Source organism: Syzygium oleosum, unplaced genomic scaffold (assembly GCF_021117445.2).
Source record: "Syzygium oleosum isolate NSW1041296 unplaced genomic scaffold, Sole_v2.1 Sole_v2.25, whole genome shotgun sequence".
NCBI lineage: Eukaryota > Viridiplantae > Streptophyta > Magnoliopsida > Myrtales > Myrtaceae > Syzygium > Syzygium oleosum.
The window spans coordinates 1,129,194-1,151,003 of NW_026607509.1; the positions used below are offsets into that span (position 1 = coordinate 1,129,194).

At 40.5% G+C, this 21,810-nt stretch overlaps 2 protein-coding genes and 1 long non-coding RNA gene across 3 annotated transcripts; 2 read left to right on the plus strand and 1 right to left on the minus strand.

The window, feature by feature from the left end:
* Positions 1 to 10: 10 nt before the first annotated feature.
* On the minus strand, positions 11 to 4,635 carry LOC115674665 (target of rapamycin complex subunit LST8). The gene is made up of 10 exons (XM_030597129.2): positions 4,363 to 4,635; positions 3,790 to 3,891; positions 3,575 to 3,687; positions 3,396 to 3,465; positions 2,073 to 2,150; positions 1,833 to 1,949; positions 1,648 to 1,742; positions 1,478 to 1,557; positions 1,299 to 1,358; positions 11 to 534 (listed from the first exon to the last, which is right to left on the minus strand). The coding sequence occupies exons 1-10, from the start codon at positions 4,471 to 4,473 to the stop codon at positions 407 to 409; spliced, it is 954 nt and encodes a 317-aa protein (XP_030452989.1). The 5' UTR covers positions 4,474 to 4,635; the 3' UTR covers positions 11 to 406.
* A 1,112-nt stretch (positions 4,636 to 5,747) lies between these two features.
* Positions 5,748 to 9,586, plus strand: LOC115674863 (uncharacterized). The gene is made up of 2 exons (XR_008814408.1): positions 5,748 to 8,909; positions 9,018 to 9,586. It is a non-coding gene; the product is annotated as an uncharacterized LOC115674863 (long non-coding RNA).
* A 5,825-nt stretch (positions 9,587 to 15,411) lies between these two features.
* On the plus strand, positions 15,412 to 18,244 carry LOC115674864 (zinc finger protein WIP2). The gene is made up of 2 exons (XM_030597379.2): positions 15,412 to 16,193; positions 17,578 to 18,244. Exons 1-2 carry the CDS (start codon positions 15,522 to 15,524, stop codon positions 18,013 to 18,015), a joined length of 1,110 nt encoding a protein of 369 aa, XP_030453239.1. The 5' UTR covers positions 15,412 to 15,521; the 3' UTR covers positions 18,016 to 18,244.
* Positions 18,245 to 21,810: the final 3,566 nt, after the last annotated feature.

A 21,810-nucleotide genomic window follows, 5' to 3' on the forward strand; every position in this document is an offset into this window, starting at 1 on the left:
TAGTCTATAGTTTCTGCAAATTATGTAGGCATGACATGAGCGATTATCAGCGAACAACTATATTGAGTATATTTACAAGCAATTCAGGGAACCTACTAGCCGCAATCAAGTAGAAAGACCGGAAAACTTGGACACGTGAGATCCACGATTCATGAGCTGCCCGTGCTAAAAAGCTTTGAGCTTTCATCTTTTGCCCTGTTCCCGAGGAAATTCATCATTTCGATATTCAAAAGACAAGACAACTTGGACAGTCCAACGCTGGCAACTTATGTGCACTCCAATCTGCGAAGAATGTGATTGTTCCGACATTAACCAACCAACTTTTTTACCCAAAGGAAAACAGTCGGCCCCCTGTTAGTGGATTTGCGAACTAATGCAGCTTTAAGCCCTAGGGTCTTTTCCCATATCAACATGGAGACGCTTCTGCACCGTCATGGAGGGCACAGCAAGTAGTTGCTTTATGATGTCCTTGATAAACCCTGATATCTTGACCAGTAGACATGGACCAGAGTCTTGCTGTTGAATCTGAGGAAGCTACACGCAGAAAAGAAAAAGCTCAGATAAACTCAAGAAGAAAAAAAAGAGAACAAATTACAGGACCACCTCTCCAGGCGGTGATACTGCATTATCCTCTATATTTAAAGACTGGTCACTGGGAACCGGATCTTAAATAGGATGAGATGAAGAAAGGATTCTTAGCAAAGGGATTTAAAGATTTTTGAGATATGATTCAAGTATTATCACTTGCCAGAATAAGTCTCTTTAATGACATAGATGCTCATGCTGATCTAACATTCACAAACCAATGATACTGCAATATGGTAAGCACGTCAAGATACCCATGAGAAGATGATACTAATTGCGATTGTCGATTTTACATATGCATTGTTCATTATTTCCTTTTTCTAGATGGAGTTTTACTTCTTTGCACAATTTGGCTCCCTCCCCTTCACCTCTCCCTATGTCCATCCCAGGCTGTGTGTAGAAAAATAGATGACTGAAAAGGTGGCAACATCTCAGCTAAAATAACTAATAAAACTGGATAACGCACCATCCCATTATCACTTGAAGCCCTTCTTCTGACACATGAACCCAGAATTTGGAGAACGATAGATACAGGATAATGCAAGACTAGTCCCATGTCACTAATCAAATTCTAATGTTTAAGCACAGCACTAGTCAACCAACTGTACAGTGATCAACAATTAACCTCTTCCCAGGCATTCAGGACTCAGAAGCAAGATTTACTTGCCCTCCAGAAATATCTGTCAGAACAGCTCAAGACAGGAGCCACATACCCGTTATAAGATAAGCACCATCTACTGAAAAAACGCAGTCCCACACCCAGCGTTGATGTCCTGAAAAACAAATGAAACAAGGAATCAGCTAGGCAATTGGTTCATCGCATTAGTTCTGTCCGACTGTGATTTTAAATGCAAACGGAACACAACAGAGGCAGAGTGAGTTCCAAAGGTACCTATCAAAGTCTTTTCTAGAGTGAAACCTTCAACATTCCAAATCTTGACGGTATGGTCAGAAGAAGCGGTAGCCAAATATCTGAAACATAATCAAGTCCCATCATGCTACTAATATTGATATATAGGCTAGAATTGGAAAAAGGGCTCCCAGATAGGGCAAGAAGCTAGCCTGTGGGGATCACAGAACTCTGGCGAAAGAAGACATTTAAGGATATATCCATCATGTGCTTGTAGCTTATGAAGTGGCTCAAAGTTGGTCATTGTCTGCAGAGATAAAAAAGACAAGCTACATGTGAGGAATGAGTAAACAGGAAAAGCCAGAAACCATGGTGTTTCGTGGCATAGTTTAATCACCTGAGTCCCACGCAACAAGCGCCAAACATAACATGTTCCATTATTATTTGCAGCAACCACCAAACTCCCATCCCACATAACTGTTAAGGATCTGACCGCCGTATCCACCTCTGGTACCTAATTCACTCTGGAGTGGTTAACAAGTATTCTGCAGCTACTCGAAAAGTACCTCAATCTTAGCAGTGTTTCAATGGAAAATATTTCTCTTTTACAAACATCACATTGATACATTATACATACCAACTCACAGCTGCATGAATTCGCTGTCAAATCCCACACACGGATATTTCCATTTTGGTCTCCTGATATTAGTTCAGTCTGGATAATCAAACCGTGATCACTAGTCAATTCACAATATATAACCAAAGCTAGAATTTGCAGACACGGAAATTTAAATCCATCCCACAATTCTCTTATGTACTCAAAAAGACTGATGATCACCTAGTTTAATTACTCATAGAAAAATGAAGTATATAACTAGAAGGTGATGATGAACATTAGTAGGATAAGAGCACTAAAAGTCCTAAACTTGTACGGGAAGTACAATTGAGTTAAAATTTTCAAAAAATGCAATCAAGTCTAAAACTTACCAAATTGGTGCAATCAAGTCTCTTCTTTAACTTCATATAGTTTACTTAATAGAAAATGCTAATCTATTATATTCTCTCCTACGTGGCCATCAATGTTAACCAACGTGTGCAACGACCAAAACATGCTGCTTTCTGCAATCTTTAATTTTTTTTTCCAATTCTTACCAAACTAGATTAAAAAGTAAAAGCAAAAGCTAAAAAGGTAAAATCGCCCCTAGACCAACCCAAGACTACTCTCTTCCTTTTTCTTTTAAAGATATTTTCCTTTTAATTTTTTATTCTTTTTCTTTTTTATAATTTTTAGCTTTTTCCCAATGCACATCTCTTCAGAAAACATTAAAAAATGCCGCATTAGCATTTTCTGTAAGTCAAATTGGACAGAATCGACGGAGAGACCTGATTGCACCGATTTGACAAGATTTAAGATTTGATTGCACTTGAAAGTTTTAGGATTTGATTACACTTTCACACCTAATTTTAGAACTTCAGGTGTGCCTATCCCTATTCTTAAGCCAAATAAGAAACCCTATATATACCACACTCGTCACTAGTTTTGCACGAGAGATTTCCCTGAATTAAAGCAAGATAAAGTTGCGATTTTAGTCCAATTGTTTACCTTTGTTAAAATAACCAACCAAAGCGCTTAAGCTATTAGTGAAGGAAGATTGCTACCAATTTAGGTGAGGGATGTAGGAAACTGAACTTTAGCAAACTTGACCAAAATGTAAGGAAGAACTGCAGGAGAGTTCAACCAGTCTTAAAGTATAAGATACTGTATACTAAGGATTAGTGGCATGAAAAGAATTCTGGAAAAAATTACTTTGACATTGATCCAACTCAAAAGTGAATCTATATATGCCATTTCTTTTTTGTGTTTTGAGAAAGAAAAGGTCTGATAGTCCCACTAAGGGAAGGAAACCGTACAGCATTTCTCTCATAGATGTCCAGAAACCCGGTGCAATAAACATCTGACCTGATTTGGGTGCAGAACAACTGTATTTACAGCTCCACGGCTTTCATATTCTCTTTGGCAACCCCGAGCCCTGCATTTGCATCAAGAAAGGACAAGAAACAAGGTTCTCACTATAATGTATATCATATCACACCAAATAAACTTGAGTACTATCGACATTTTCAGCACATTTTTTCTACCTCAGGTCCCATATTCTAACAGTTCCATCTTCGGAGCCTGAGTACATCCAATTCCCATCACACTGAAACCCCACGGCCATGACATTATTGGTATGGGAGTCGAAACTCATCACCTGCCACGGATTTCATGAAGTTCTTGTCAATTGAATAGAATATTCTAAATCAGTACGAGTTGAAATCACATAACATGTATTAAGAAGTGTTAAGAGATATACTGGTTGAGGGGTGTTTGAGTTGACATCAAACAATCTAATGCTGGGATTTCCAGCCGCAGCCAGGAACCGCTTATGTGGAGTTATCTCCAACCGGTTGACTTGCTGCACACAGTGCAAAACATCAATTCACTCAGAGCTTTATTTCCCATCCGAAGGATTTATACACACAGCAAGAAAAAGAATTCATCTCGGTATCGACACACAGCTTTCACTTGCTTCGCGGAACAAAATTCAGCATCATGAAGCGACAAACTCGATGAACTTAGCAGGGAAATAAAATTGCATTTTGCGCCCGCGAAACGGAAACATGAAGTTGACATTGCGGGCACATACACAGACTCATAAAATCACACCCGACTAAAACTTCTATTCATCAAACAGGTTAACTGCATAAAAACTCCTCAACCAAGTTCTCACACTCGTACAAAGATATCTTCTTTAAGCCGCAAACTTACAGAGACACGTGTCCCTGAACTCAAACGAAGAACTTGGCAAAAACCCAGCTAAGTAGTATGCCTAAAAATCGCCGAGATGAATAAATCGATGGTAAATATCAAGAATTAGAAGACAGACCGAATCTGGGTATTGAATCGTTCTGTAGCATCGTCCGCTCTTGGCCTCCCAGAATCGAATGGTGTGATCGTAGCTGGCGGTCGCGAGGATCACCGACGGCTGTTGGCTCATATTCTTCGACCCTCTTTTTGCGCAACCGAATCAGATGAAATCGAACATGGCTAATTCAACAGCTGAAATCGCCGTTTCGATCGCCAGAACGGCCGACCGTGATCAACGACAGCCGACTTCCTTCGATCACGTCGAGGAGAGAATCAAAAGTAAGGGCTTTTGAGTGGTTTTAAGCCTATTTAGGTAGAGAAACGAAGAGTACTTTGTCTCTGCAGATTCGTATTTTTTTATTTTATTAATATGTAGTTTGTTTTGAGTTTTTTTTTTTTAGGGATAAGTGCACCGTTGCAATTGAATCCTAAAACTCTTAAAAAATATAATCAAGTCTTAAAACTTATCACGAAAGTGCAATCAAGTTTTAAAACTTTCAAAAAGTGCAATCAAGTCCTAAAATTTATTGCAATCGAGTCATGAAGTTTTTAAAAAGTGTAATCAACGGAAGGACTTGATTAAATCAATTTGATAAGTTTTACGACTTAATTGCACTTTATAAAAGTTTTAGAAATCAATTGCACTTTAGTGACAAATTTTAGGATTTAATTGTAATTTTTTAAAGTTGTAGAACTAAATTACACATTGGTAATAAGTTTTAAAACTTCCAATACACTTATTTCGTGACAAGTTTTAGAACTTCTAATACATTCATCTCTTTAGTTTTTAAGCAAAGAGCAACCCTATTCTTTTTACTTTCCATTCCAAAAATTTAAAGGATAAATAGAAATTTTCATATTTAACAATATAAGTGATCATAGATGATTATACATATCAATTAGTATATCGTGGCATAAAAGATTCCAAGTGCCCAACGTAAAATAAGAGTTAGATTCTGAGAATCGCAATATTCGGAAAAAAAAATTAAAAAATTACTTCAAACAATACTAATTACTCCAAAATCTAATGATCGAAGGTAATATTTTGACATGCAAAAGAAAGCTAGAACACAAAAATGAACATTTATATGTGAAGAAGATTTTATACTTTTAAAGGAGAATTTAAATTTTTTTAATAGTTTCTGCAAAAATATATATACACTGGCTTGGTTCCACCAGTTCTGCTTGGTTGGTACTGTTCCTCGAAGGCACACCGATTATTTCCAGTTCCAAATTTACTCTAGAATTCCATCCTTTGTATGTACTATAGCCTTCTTGTATTATTTAGCATTGGTAATTCTCAACTTCGCTTAGAGTCATTTCGAGTTATATTATTTTATTAGGTCGTTATATAAATTTCTGAAATTTCAAAACATGCAAACTCAAATTATAAAAGGGAAAAACTAATAATCAAGAAGAACTAAAGAGTAAAGACACAGCGAAGCAGACGTGCCTCTCTGGGCTTCCGAGTCTGAGGCGACGATCTCTCCGGGGACGCCGAGAAACGCCGCGCATTGCTCGTCATCCGCCACCGCCCGCCCTCCGGACTCGTCGGCGATCATCAAACTCCGTCGCATCATTCGCTTCGAGGCGTCGCGGCGCAGGGAGCTGGCGGTTCCCGTCGTTCGGGTCTCATTCTTTCCTCGTTTCTTACTTACTTTTGCTTCTGTAGGGGGTTGCGATTGGTTGACGTTTCCGGCGAGATGTTTCGCTCGCCGTTCTCTGCTGCTTACTCTAGCCACCTTGGGAATGTGATTTAGGGAGCGGTCTTTCTGGGTTGAGCTTAGCGAAGCGCTGTTTGTTGCTCTTTTGGAGTTTGGGGTATCTGATGGAGTAGCGTCGTGTGAAATTTAGTTGTAGAAGTCGAGGGACTGGACAAGCGGGGGTTGCAGAAACTTGGCATTAAGGGGTTCTGAGGTAAACTCGATATCAGGATTGTGGTTGAATTTTCACAGGCTCTTAATATGTATGACCGCTGAAAATGCGCCGACCGCCAACCGGCTAGGGGTGAGTTAGGGGCCCTCCAGCCCCCCCTACAGGTCCATCACCGGACCATAGTAGAAAATTTTCTCCCGGACAGAGGGTACGATGTAGATTTATAGAAAATATTACCCATGGTTAGATATCATGCGACCCTTCCTTCGCTTGATCTTTGAATTTTGCTTCCGTTTCATGGGGTGTGGTAGATGAGACATTCTTTACGCTCATTGGAACTGGAGACTTTGTTGCTTGAAAAATAGTAGTTTTGACGATACGGGCAATAGTCCAGTCATTTGATGTATTGCTGGGAATGGTTCGTATCTGAAAGTTGAATGGCATTGGGAATAAATGGTCATTTTGGTATCAGGCAATTCCAGGAGGTGGAGGTAGCCATCTCGAACTGCCAATTCCTTAGGCGGCAAAAATCCCTTAGGCATTGAGTCATCAGTCATGACTTTCTGAGGATCATTAGGCGGTGAAAATCCCTTAGGCATTGACTCATCAGTCCTGACTTTCCGAGGATCATTGATCTTGGTGTAAAACTAAAGTAGGTTAGGCCTGAGAATTCTTACTCGTGCGTTAGATAAGAAGCCTCAAGTTTGACCAAGGAGTCACCTACTAACTATGTAGGAAGCAGGAATTCGATCAAATCAATATACAAAACGAACATTCTTGTTCTTCCTTACTTCTGGTTAAGATGGCCATGTGTAAGGATGTGTCCCTTGGATTCTGTTGGAAATGAGGATGCTCATCTACTTTTCAGGTTTTTTTTCTTGTTGCGTGTTGCTGACTGGTTGCACTTTTGCCTGGTGATGTTGCTTCCAGGTTGCCATTTTGAAGGAGGATCTTTTCTGAATTTTACTTTGGATTGTTTCAGTCTCTTCCTTTGTCCTTGATCCTTTTGTCGCTATATTCCACACTATGTTAAACCTTTGGTCAGGAAGCTAGAATTGGCAATGTAGGAGTTGTTCATGGACCTTATGATGCAACTTTCTGTTTCACGACTTGCGTTGAGCTGAAGGTTGATCAATCTAACGTTTGAGAGGGAGGTTAGAAAATCTTAGCCTGTCACTATCATCTTGGATTAGATAAGTAGAACATGGCATGGAAGTAAGTGCAAGAAAGAGCATCCAGCAGAAAAACACACATCAAGAAACAGAGAGCAATAGGGCAATCAGTTCTTGAACCAGGGATGGAATTTATTTTTGAAACCGGTTTATATTGGTCAGTTATTTGACATGTATGTTCTGCGAGTACCGTGACTAATTTCCACAGAGAGAAAGTGTGCAGCACAAGGTGTAACAATTGTCAATCAAAAAAATTCTTATTCGTTCTATGAGCTTTAAATTTTTTTTGCAGCACAACATTAATTTAGCTTCCATCATTATAACATTGATACTATTGCTGATGGTGACGTCTGTGACTTCAAATGCAATGCATGCTCATGGGCATCGCATTCTTAATACATGCGACAAGGACATTGATGTATCGTGGGGGATGTCGGCAGAGGTTGTCACATCTCCATCTTACATTACATCGTTGGAAATTTGTTCATAACGTGGTAACCACCACTACATAGTTCTTAGTTGGATTGGGGACTGTTGAAAGTTTTTCATGGCTACTCTGTTGTGAGGCAGGAAATTGTTTTATCCCCGTGGTGGTTTCCACCAATGGAGCATCGCTTGTGAGATTGGCAATGCCTCTCTGGATGGTAGAGCTGCTTCAAGCTGGACAAGATGCTTTTCTGGAGATACTATTGCCTCAGGGAATAGGACTGGGAATTTTTTAAAGAAGGGTACCTCGGAGACTATTGGATTGTCTCAGGGGCACTTATTACTTAGCGTGCTTAACATTGGATTCTCCGGAGCTACGATTTGTTCTCACATTTCTTGCTCTTACTGTGTTATCAGTCATAGTTCAAACCAGGTTCTGACTAGCTGTTTAGTTCAAAATCTATGCCTGTTAGCTATCATGTGGCAGTACACCTGTTTTTTTTATCATGAAAGTGATAGCTGCCTTTTACATGGCTTGGCTCAATGACTGGAAAACCTGTAAGTGGTCATTCTTTGGAGGTTTAACGCCTCCTACCTAACGGCATAGATCTCTCAAGGCCTCTATTCGAATGATTAACCCAATCTTGAAGGCTATATATGAGTTAACGAGAGAAAGAGCACTGAAATGATGAAAATATTCTGATAACTGTATGAATGTAGGACTTTCCATTGTTGAATGAAGAAGAAATTCCAATTCCCCATGTCTTCTCCCCCTCTTGATTGCTATATATTCGTGGGTGAAAACAGTGATCCAACGCAACTGTGCACTGAAACGATGCTAGTTGTGGAACTTTCATTTACCTTAATTGTATATTTTCATGTCGAAGTTGATGCGAGACATATGCTGGACCCTTCTCACAAAATTCGCGAAGCTGCCAGGGCGGTGGCCCCGCACTAACATGTGATTAATCCGCAGATGGAGGAATATGTAGCCTAGATTTTGAGTATGATATCAGCAGTCGCGTTCTTGCCTCACAGCTCTCTTGTGACGATGATTATTCATCCGGGTCATTAACATGCTTTAAATGCAAAGGTAATTTTGAGTCCATGATGTAATATGGGTAACTTGTGCTTTCAGCATCAGTGATGCGAGAGCTTTCATGCTCTTTATTCTGCTTAAAGCCTTTGTCTACTGTCGTAGGATTTTGTCCCATCTCATCTGCTCCTGTCGGTGATTCAATATGGATAATTTGAAGGGACTTAATAACGAACTAGTGCGTTTTAAGCCGCAAATTTTGTTTGGAGCCCCCATCTATCTTGAATGCATCATATTGAAGGGGTCCTGGTCTCTGAGGAATGGAACGGTTCAGTATCAGAAGCAGATGGTCTTTTATGGCAGAGTACAGCGCGTGGGCCCGAATTATATAGCTCATGCGGATGGTTATACTGGGCCAAAAGGGAGGCCCTCATCGCTAATCAATTTGGGAACAGAAGAGAGAAAGGGACTTGAAGAAGGTATTGACTCCCTGGTGATGTCATATATTTCCAGGACCAGTGTGACTCAATCATTGTATTCATGCTCTCTTTCTTCAATGTCTGTCCTTGTCTCCCTCCCTGTGTAAGCTGTGGCTACATCCACACTGTGCACGAGAGGTTCATTGTGTCCATTCTGTACTTGGGTGCCTAGAATCCTCTATTTCATTAATTGGCTTTAGGACTTCGGCTTCTTTTGCTCGGGAAATATCTACAAATTGAGGGCCTTGTTTTTTCCTTTTCTTCTTTTATCCACATCTTCCCTTTGATTAAGCACTTTTCCTGAGTAAAGCTTACCGACATACAGGAGAGGCGAGGCCAATCAGGTTACATTCTCTTTGCCTCTCGGCATAAAACTTTATTGATCATGTTGTTAGCTTCAAATGCAGAGTAGACAAATGTACTACGCCTCAGTTTATTTCATGGGAAATATGAAATTTTTGGAAAACATTTTTCGAGAAGTTATTTTTAAAAAAAATGACAATATTTTTCTGTGTTTGGCTGACACCTGAAAATGAACCGGAAAATATTTTTCGCTATTTGATAATTTTCTCAAATAAACATATACTATTCAGGTGCTAGTGACTTGCACAGGGGTAGTCAAGGAACTCGCCACGGACACTGGGGTCTCAGCCTCGGATCCACGACTCCTAGGCACTAGTCTTGGGTCCATCGAAACCGAGCTCAAGAACTTGGTGCCTGTGCTCGGCTCCTTGGCTTGGGTCTAGAGAGGCTAGGCCTAGGTCCCCAATGCCCAGGCCTGGGTCCATCAAGATCAAGCCCTAGACCCTAGCGCCTGGGATCGAGACCTAGCACTAGGGACTCCTGTATAGGTGCCTGCGCTCGGGTCCATCGAGGCCAGGCCCTGAACTCGGCACCCTGGCCTGGGCCTGGGGCAGGCATCGATGGACCTAGGCATGAGTGTAGGGGACTCAGGCACAGGCATGGGCACAAGAGTCCTCGGTCGGGCCTCAATGGACCCGGGCATGGATGTTGGGGTTCGGGGTCTTGATATTACTGGATCCGACCTCGATGACTCGGTTGCGGCCTAGATGAACCCAGGCCGGGGTGTTGGGGTCTCGGGCTTGGCCTCGATGGACCCGGCCTCACTACCAAGGGCTCGCGAGCAAGTATTGGGGTTTCCGTGCCTAAGCATGAAATTTCTGATTTAAGTGCCGACACATAGTCATATTTTGGAAATTGATTTCCGATTAAAAATCAAAAATCATTTTCCTAAATTATATTTCGGTAGGAAAACCTTTTCCGTCAATTAAGAAAATATTTTTTGTTAACTCATTTTTCAAAGCGATCCAAACGCCGGAAAATAAGGAAAATGTTTTCTCGAAACAAAGGGAGCCTAAGCCTTGATATTTTCTCCATGCATTTGGTGTGGATGGCTTAGGATGGGGTTCTTCCGTTAATATGTCCTAATTTGTTTCATCTCGACACCACGTTGGGTATGATCTGAAATATTAAAAAAATTAATGACATGAGTAACTAAGGAGCATCGAACCAGATAGAGGATCTTGATTAGCTCATAGTCCAACCGCATTAATTGCTCCTCTCTCTCTTGCCTCCTCTTAGCCTCGTGCTTTGTACAGGCTTCCTTCTTTTCCTTCTCTCATTTCGTTTTGGGGGGGCAAGCAACATGCCTTCAAATAAATGGAAAAAGAGGACACAATTTCTGAATCTTGAGCCTAGACGACCGTTTAACAGTTTTTGGATTAGGGTTCATGGGGATTTGCAGCGTGAGGGAATAGATGTTTGGGTATGCGCCAACACAAGACACGGACAGGGAGACACAAAAGCGGGGTTTTATCTTGCCAAAACGTCCAACACACTCGTGCCGTCTTGGGAACTCGACATGTTTCATCGAATAAACAAGGTCAGCAAAATGCTCCTTGTGCTAAACGCTCGATTTTGTCCGTATCCGACCCCCTAAGCTTACGCTATTGATTCTTGGAAAAGATATTCACGTTGTACGAGCCTCCTAGACCTTCATTTTAATGTCTCATGTGCCATTTGTTACACGAATCACGGCCCCAAATGCATCCTCCTAGTGCTTCCCCCTTCATGTTACCGATGAACCCAAAAAAATAATCTCACATGTCGGACTTCCTAAGAAATTGCTGCTACATTTCCAAATCCCAAAGATATTCATTTATTAATTGGAAAATATTGCGAGCGGCGTGCGTGCGAGATAGAGAAAGAGAGATTGCGCAAATGGGTCCTGTATATGGCATGTTTATGAACGAATCATTCCATTGTCAAGCAATGAAAAAATCGGCTTTCTATCATATGACATTTCATTCTGAAATGTGACCTTCAAGATGATATATGCCATAAGTGTACCCTTCTTATAGACTTGACGTACACTGAAAAATTCTCCACATATGAACCTGCCATGTTCTGCATCAGGCCATGGGACATCTTAACTGAAGAAGAGAGTGGAAGGATAAGAAGGGGCGCTGTCCACAGTTGGCTTTTTCTATTTGGCCTTTAAGCAAAAGGTAAAGGTTTGTCGTTGATTTGCTGTCGATCTTTTTTAACTTAGACCAATCATCCTCCCAGCAATATGCGGACTCTGCAAAACCTAGAGACATGGGAAAACCCATGAGATCCCATTGCCTTTAGTTCTGCAGATATTGGATCGTGATATGTGATGGAGGTAAAAAGAAAGAAAGAAGGAAAAGAACAAAAAAAGAAGATAGTCCACACATAATCATAACCATCTCCATCAATTTACCATTGAAAACTACGTGAGATTTAACACTTACAACTTTAGAAAAAAGAAACGGGCACGTACTATGTGTTCCCTAGGCCTTGTTGGATTGAGTTCACAAATGGTTTACTTTTGTGGCCGTTGAATCTGCAAAGAGTTGGAGTTGATACATGCCCCGGAGTTCTCTTCTCCCGATGGAGCTACACCTTTTCTTTTTCTAAAAATTTAGGTATTCAGACTCTTTGAACATCGGACTAGTCATTATCGACAATTGAGTTTGGTGGTTCCACAAGTCGAGCAATAATTGAAGACACATAAATTTGTCCTCCTAATACGATATTAGGAAATAAAAAGACTAATACAATGATTATTGGAATTTAGCTTTTAACAAGAAAGACAGAGACAATCGTCACTTAAGTAATTACCTTTTAGAGCCCCACATTTTTTCTATTTACTCTTATCACCAATTTTGTTCACACTCTCATTTTACGCAGTGTCGAAATCCAACTAATCTCATGCTTGGGTTGTCTCTGGTAGAATCGCATTTCCAATGTAGAGAAACTTTGAGCATCATTCTCTTACAGTAAATGATAGAGAGAATCTACCTTCTTTCCATTCATCGTTGTCTTGACTCCACAAGAAATTTTCAGTACTTCACCTTCAGTGGTATACTATGTCAGCGAGTGTACTCGGAGCAATAAGGCTCTTCTTGAGTTTCGAAACATGTCTTACATCTGCCAATATGTGCTCTACCCCATCGTACACCTGAATCCCAACCGTCCCTATTTTCACAACCTTGTAGGCTGCATTATTTCCCATAAGAACTCTACCACCATTTTTGTCTACTGGTAAGTAGTAAACCAATTTACATCCAACACTCTATCCCAGTTGTCACATACAAGATGGTCTCCACATCATTAGTGCTCTCCTAGGAAACATTCGCCATGGCATCGTGCCTGCTAACTCTCTCAATTTAGGACAAGCTCTTCTTCATGTGCTCTTCCATGTAACACTCCAAGCACTTCACGTGACCCCTTAAACTTTCTGCGGCACGATATTTTATTGCTTCTTGCTCTATTGCCAGACTCTTGATGTTCATCTCCACACCGAATCATCAATGCCCGCACCACATCTTGCAGTAGATTGTCATCTCACAGCTTTCTCTCTCACGCATTGCAGAGCAAGGCGGACTTTAACTCTTTAAATTTCAGTGCAATTGGCGGTTCAGTTTGGTTTGGAGAAAAAAAGGCTGAACTCAACTACCCTTACTTGGTTCTATTTCACTAAAAATTTCAAGAATCCTTTCAACAGTGTAATGAGGCGAGTATGCCCTCCTTGAGAATAACATGGACTCGTTGCAGCAATTTCATGATCACTATCTCGATTACCATGTGATTTGACACAGTCCCTCGTGAAGATTCACTTGCATTTTTTGATACTTTGATAAGAAACAGAAAATTTAACCTAAGCACCTCTACTATGGCTGTCGTTTGCAATTTCGATAGGAGGAGACTCTCTCACTGACATCATCGAAACAGCAATTATACACAGTACAGCAAGCCTCTATTCGAAACAGTAAACATCTTCCATTTTTCAATCATTTGCTGATTTTCATACGATTATCAAGAACCCTCTGAAGATAAAGCGGCTTGCTAACTACCCGTATTCAGTCAATCTTGAGGACCTCCGACAACATTATTTCAATATTTGAGAAAAATTTAGAAGTTGTTTCATGTTCTTCTCCAAATTAGCAGCCGACCTGTTATGTGTACGTGCATAAGTTCGATGTGCATTATTTCTTGTCCTCTTCTTCCGTGCCCTAGGCTTTTGATCAGTTACAAGCATAAATAAAGTATTTTAACCGGGGTTAGGACTTACATTTCTTACACTGGACATATAAAAAAATAAATTAATTCCACAATCGGTATCATTAGACCCTTTATCTATGTATAACCAAGTGTGCTAGATTAAGTTCAACTCTTCAGATGAATAACAAGTTAATCCATGATCATGCACCTGAATTGCATGTGACCATATTCCTGAAACGTAACGTTGAGCTAGAATAAAATTAAAATCACATTTCTCGAGTACATCGTTTTAGTCATTTGACCTGCTCGGGCAATTTTTATTACTAACGGCTCAAGTAATAACTAAACGTTTTTCTTCTTTTGGTACAATAACTAGAACTTTCGTGTATGTGCAAATTCTACATAGTTCGAAGGCGACACTTTTGTGTGTTCAGCATTGAAGTGCTTAAAAGAGTCAGTTTAAAGTATTGATTCGATAAGATGAGGTGGTTCGCAAGTACGATCCTCACTTGCCATCCCATGCAATTTCTGTAAATCAAAAAGTTTCTGAGACCTAAGCGCCTCAAGACGGGAATCGATGGTGCTTGGAGACTAAGGTAGTCCCGTTTGAATGGCCAAAAGAAGGGGTCTTCGCGTTGGGATAGAAAACCCGTGTTAGATCTCCATTAGTTTCCATCTTAACTCCCGATAGACACATTCTACGTAGAATAACACCAATCAAAATGCAGAAATATGAAAATGCATGCCCCTTTTCTGGGGGCAAAAGTCGATTCTTTTGGTTTCTTAACTAGCACATTTTTTTCCCATCAAATTCTTTCAACTTTAGGATGTCTAGTTAAATCTCTGAACTTGCATTAATTTTCTAATCAAATCCTTCAAGTCCCGGAGCCGCCAATTAAGTCCTTGACATGGAAAAACCTTCTGTAACCATAGATTATGCTAATCCGTGATGCTAAGAAAAACCATTCCAAAGATGAACACCGCATGGACATCGATAATGAGATTTCTCAACATGAATATTACAGTAGAAATTTTCATTTTAGACTCTCTCATTATTAGGATTTGGTGTTGGTGGGAATTGAATAGAAAAAAAATATGCAAATTCAAAGGTCAGACTGGACAAACTAATAATCAAGAGCTTGAACGCAGAAAAATGGTCAAATTCAGAGGCCGAAAATACAATTTTATGTTTCTTTATTTTGGAGCCCCGGCATGGGCTCTACTATTTTTTCGCTCCATCCAATAAATATTTCTTCTCGTTTTTATTTTCATGATCGCTATGTAACGGGTTATCCTTTTGCCTATGTCCCTATTTTTTGACCTTCTTTTTGCCTAGGTCCCTATTAAAGTGAGTATTTTCAACAACAATAATTCAAACATTAACTTTCCTGAGGTATGCGTCCAAAAAAGAAGAAGAAAAAAGAGAGAGCAAAAACCACCACAGAGAAAGAAAAGGGAGGGTCTTCTGCGCTGGGTGATTTTATCTTCCTCGCCCTTTTACTCCTGTCAACAACATGCCGAGTGTAAATAGCTCTCTCCACTCTCTCTCTCTATAAAGGCAAATACCACCAAGCCATACTATTCTCCTCTCTCCCTCTCTCTCTCTATCTCTCTCTCATCAAGATTGAGCAGAGACTTCGCCATGACCGACCCTTTCTTCAAATTCAACCCTCTCCATCACCAGCACCACCACCATTACTTCTCTCCACCTTCGAATCCTCAGCCGCCTTATTACTACTCGTCCTCAGCTTATCACAACTTCGCCTTCATCAACCACCACCATGAACAAACCCCACCTTCTCCTCCTCCTCCTCCTCCCATCAGAGAAGCTCTTCCTCTCCTCAGCCTGCTGAGCCCCACAAGACAGCAAGAGCAAGATCAAGAGCAAGAACAAGGGCGAGGGCAAAATCAGGAAGAGAACTTTCTCATGGAAGTGGACAAGCCCAAACGGTCGGCTGAAGTTCAAGATGAGGACGATGATGGTGATCAAGATGATGATGATGATGATGATGAGACTGGAGTGACTGTGGCACTCCACATAGGGTTACCAAGCCCGAGCGCTGCTGAGTTGGCATCGGTGATGATGCTCGCTTCTTCTTCCTCTTCATGTTCTTCGTCAGAGATCGTCACGGCTCATGATCATCACAGCAAGCCAGATCAAGAACATGGTGGTGGGGAGGATTGCGGGTACTTGATGAGCAGGATAAACAAGGGGCAGTACTGGATCCCAACCCCTTCCCAGATCCTCATTGGCCCGACCCAGTTCTCTTGCCCTGTTTGCTTCAAGACCTTCAACCGTTACAACAACATGCAGGTAAACCAAAACTACGCTACTAGCTTAGGTTTTCATTTCATAATTTGATCTAACTGATCCATGGTTTGTGCCTCTCTCTCTCTCTCTCTCTCTCTCTCTCTCTCTCTCTCTCCGTTGCTCTTTTTAGAAAGTGACAAAATGAAATGGAAAAGAAAGAAAGAAAGTAAAAAAGAAAGACAAACGGGCTTAATTTGGGTTTTGTTCACGACGATCTTGGATATTGCCTTGATTCAGATACATAAAGCTCTCTCTCTCTAACAAGCATGGAGTTTCAAGTTTTTACTAACATGGGTAAGATGGGGTAGTATTTTAATTTTGTGGTATTGGACTCACGGATGTGTTCCGTGTCTGATTTGCATGCTTTTTTTGGGGGGTTTTTGAGTTTAAATATCTTTTGTGAGACCCAAACTAAGAGAGACAAAGAGAGAGAGGTCGGTATTAGCTATAGCTTTGCCTTTATGAGATTGAACAACACAGACCAATGTTCCTTATGCACCCTTCCCTTCTTGATCAGTTTCTTGAAGTCTGTGCCCTCTTCGAGCTCTATTATGGCAAGTGCTTGTACAACTGAAAACTTTGCAGATTTTTAACCAGAAGACACTGATTGGCTTCGGTTTAATCAGTAACTTGCATTTTCTATGTATGAAGATTCAGCAGTCTGCGTGTAACTGAACCGTGATATAAGAGTGAAGAAATATTAGCTTCTTTCATTCAAAATCTCTCTCTCTCGTTTTCTTTCTTTCATTAGATTCTGTGCTGAAGGACCTTGGTAAGACAATGCAAAACTTGGGGCAGAACAAGAACCACCACCCTTAGTTTCGCCCTTAATTTCAATTTGTACCATTAAGATACAGGATAATATATAGTAACTCGATCTTCTATCATACAGCAAATTAATAGGTTAGAAACCAGAAGCCATCTGATGAGAGCCTATTCTTCTTGGATCAGGTTCACACAAAAGAACATGAGAGATTCCATTGACAGATATATGCTTTCTCCATATGACTAAAAGAAAATTATTGTCAATGTTCATTCTCAGTCAAGTGGATAGAAGCTTTAGTAAAGGCGCAATCTCGCGTTGCATTGTCTGAGGAAAAGGGTCTAATAAATACACTATGCAACTCTCTCGACACTACTGAGAGAGAGAGAGACCGTCCTTTTCAGCTTAGTAATTCGATTAAAATAAGACACATAAAGAAGTATACAGAACCCTCCACGCCAATCAAAAACTTTAATCACCTTTTTCCAAGTAAAAATTTGTCCTTCGACATAAGCATGGCAAAGAAGAGACTGATGCTTCTTGCTAATGATCTATGCTGTCTAATCTTGCCGATCTATTTGAGCATATATAACTCTAGGATAATGTTTTCTTTTTGGTTCGCAGATGCATATGTGGGGGCATGGATCTCAGTACCGGAAAGGCCCCGAGTCTCTGAGAGGCACACAACCAACCGGCATGCTCCGGCTTCCCTGCTACTGCTGCGCACCTGGTTGCAGGAACAACATCGACCACCCGAGGGCGAAGCCTCTCAAGGACTTCCGGACGCTGCAGACGCACTACAAGCGCAAGCATGGGATCAAGCCCTTCATGTGCCGCAAGTGTGGCAAGGCGTTCGCGGTCCGGGGCGACTGGAGAACCCACGAGAAGAACTGTGGAAAGCTCTGGTACTGCATTTGCGGGTCTGACTTCAAGCACAAGAGGTCGCTCAAGGACCACATCAAGGCCTTTGGAAGCGGCCATGCCGCGTATGGCATTGATGGGTTCGAAGAAGAGGATGAGCCAGCGTCTGAGGTAGAGCAAGACAACGAGTCCATGCAGTGAGAGATAGGAAACAAAAGTAGGGGAATTAGGGTATGGCAAGTAATTAAAATAGGATGATCAAGTTTGACAAGTGTAGTGGCCTTTTGAGAATTTCTTTTAGAGAGTTTGGGAGCTTGTCCTCCAATTGTATAGCCAAGGCTAATGATTAAGAAGAAATTCATGAAATGTATCAGTGTGTGACCCTTCTTAAACATTATAAATATATATCATGGAGTACTTTACCTTGAAATGTAGATCTGAAACATCTGATGGTTGTGAAGATCTTAATTTATAGGAGAGGTATATATATAGTTGCTTTACTTGATGCTTATTAGGGCTTTCAGTATGTGGCTGTATGTGGCTGAAAAAACTTAAATAAGCCACAAGCTGACTAATGACAAGTATTCTCTAAGAAAAGGTAGGATAAGTTAAGCTTACTCCTCTATATGTGAGGAGGTAATTTGTGACATGTTAATCATACATTATTATCTTGGTATGTACTGGAATGGAATGTCGCACCACGTGGTGGTGCCCTAATTTAGTTGAAGCTTTTGAGTCGTATCTTGTGGGTACGTATTACACGGTGAGAACACTGTATTGTCGAACATGGCAATATCACGTATGCATGCTTAACTAGCTTTTACTTTTATGGAATAAGTAAGTATTCGTCTCTACGGCGGCTCAGAGAAACTATTTCGTTTGACCAGCTCTCATATTTCAAGCTAGCTGACAGCCTTTCAGTTAACACCTTGATGCCTTATTTTATGTTTTAAAGGAAAGTATTTGAGATTTCTTACACTGTAATAGTATATGGTATTGATAGAATATGGTATCTTCTCGGCGTATGAATTAAACCTTTTCGAGTGACCTACACATGGGTAACAATCATCCGTCCAAACGAATAAAGGCATACTGCGGAGGCCAGTCAAACGACAAAGAAGCTCCTTTAGGAGGCGATCATGACACGAGGGCACTAATTAATCAAAGCCATGTCATGAAGTGTCTAGGATGTTAATAAATATTCCACATATTTGGGGGGTCTGTTCTTGGATTTAATAACACTAACTGCCCTTTTGAAGATCCTCTTCTGCGAGTCTTCACCAAATCATGGAGGTTCTCTGAGTAGCGAAGGAGGAGATGAATATGAAAAATATACATATATATAGGCTTTTCGTGTCCTGCAAAAATACAACAGCTTTTTGGGGGTGCATATGATGCTCTTGCGCTTTGGTTAGTGGAGAGATGGATGGGTTAGTAGATCGATGGAACATATACCCTTTTCAGATTCACCATTGCTTGAGGAAATTCAAACCAAATTATTAAGCTTTTTTGGCTAGAGGGAGGGGAAAAATATTTAGGGAATGATAAAAGTGACAACAACACAATCAATTGCTTTGGCATTTTGGAACATGGTTGTCGTGGAATGAAACTCGGACATGGGGATATTACATCCGCAACTGGACATGTCTGGAGCTTCTAGTGTAATGCGCGAAAATGTATTGAGTTATCACGATTTTTTCCGCCATGCTTTGGGAAATTCTTATCGGAAATATTATCCAACTCAACAATGTCTCAAGTATACTCAGAGAATGGACATCCAATGAACTAATCAGCCATGGACTTTCGCGGGCGTAATTCTTTTGCGCTTTAACCTACATATAGCACAATGTAAGAAAAGAAGAGATTGCTGCTCCTTTTTATACTAACTTCATAAAGGAGCATCGCCCATGAAAAAGTTTCTTTTCACAAGTGATCTCCAGACCACGACACATGTGCATTGAGTTAGTGCCATGATCTTGAGGCCACTTGTGAAAAATGAAACTTTTCACCAGCAATTGTACACTGCAAAAGAATTATTTTGTGTGTCGAGGAGGCTCATCTAGACATAGGCAGGAAAGAAAAAGAAGAAGATACTATTAAGTACAGCTCCGCTGCTCTATATGTTTTCTGTGTAAGGTTTATTTATATGGTTCACTTCCTAAATGCTGATCGATTCAACTGTTGATAAGCAGATGCAGGTAACTCGTTTTTGTGAAAGATGAGGGTGATGTACTTCCACTGAGAGAGAGGGAAAGCGAAAAAGGGAGAAGGGTGAAAACGCAATCAATTATTAAGGGCATAGACTAGACAAAAAATGCGGGTCATCAGTTGAGCCACACAAATATGGACACCCTTCGAAATGGCATGAATGAATCTTCGTTCGCAGCTTTATTTCTTGTGCTTTTGCGTGTGCCGAGAGAGAGAGAGAGAGTTTTGGTGGGAGGCAAAACAAAGTTCTGGTTTGTAGGGCTAGTTTCTTGCTTCACGACTGTGCACAAAAAGCGCCCTCTCCAGCTTCACTCTGACGGGTAAACTGTAGATTGAAGAGACGTTTCAATAAATCTTTGACCGTCTGAGCCTCTGTTCGCTCTGAAACCGCTGCTGTTTCTGCATGTTTGTAACAAGTTTTTTATTGCAGAAAAGCATTTCCGGTATGGTATTGAATGATGGCAGGACGCTGCGAAGCTACTGTTGCAAAGCGAGAAAACCTCACAAAAATTTTCGAAATTCTTCAGAGTCACGTCTGTTTTGTTCTTCAAACGTATCGCCACCGTCTTCATCGTCATCATCAAGACGTTTAACTGACAAAAGTGTCAGTGGGATTGGGATGATGACCCAATGGCAGAGTTTTTTTTACTGATTTCTGTGTCTACTGTTGGGCAAAAAAGTACCCCGTGAATCAAGAGGATGCCAGCTAGAGATTAATTTACCAATATTATATATTAAATGATGCGATATAAATCGCGAATAGACGTCTAAATACACGAGTTATATTTACTAAAATCATATCCTATGCATGTTTAATTTTTTTTCTCTATTCTGAGTATAGTTAGGGTTGGTAAGTTAACCATTATCAATCCCCTACACTAACCCTAAGTGAAAGAAGAGCAAATTTATGTTTTTTCCTAACAAGCTAAATGTTCAGCTAGGGCACAGCTTCCCAAGAGAGCTTGAAATCCCAATGAGCTTTTTTCTCTTCCATTTTTCTCAATAAAATAATAGAATTGCATGGAATAGTGTGGGTTCGAGAAATTATTTGTTAACTTATATTTATTCTGTACACAAAATATTATATGGTTTATTGCAATTTGCCGAGGAGACCGACCAAGCATCCAGGGATAAATGTGTGTGTTTCTCATCCTTTAAATCCACACTCCGACGCACATGGGACAGCTTTGTCTCCTCTGGCTCGAATCACACCACTTGGCTTTCATGTTCTTGCAGACATCGTTTTGAATTTAGGGCCACTCATTTTCTAATTTACAAGGCATTTCAATCTGAAAACCACTCTTTTAGGGTTTGATATAGAAGCCCCAATATGTGAATCCCTTTCAGCTTTGATCAGCAAGTGATAGAATTCAATCTCAACTTAGGGTTTGATATAGAAACATCCCCGATATGTCAATTACCCGGGTCGGTCGCGTTGCTCTTGCCATTAAAGGCTATTAACCTCAAGCTCAATACATATACACTTGCCGGAAAAAAATGTCAAAATTTGAAAGATCAATATATAACACATATATATCTTGTCTTTTAAACTTTTCAATTTCACTTATTATGCGCAATTTAGATTGCTTCACGAGGGTCTTCATGAAGAAGATATGAGAACAGAGAAAGTTAAGCATATGGATTTATATATTTTGACATACAGCTCTAATCCTCAAAGGGAATAATTGAAGTAATAATTGGTATCGACTTTAAATCGAGGATCCCTCAATTCTCTCTAGGCACTAGCAAGACAAGGTAGGGGACCAACGACACATACATTCAGGTAGC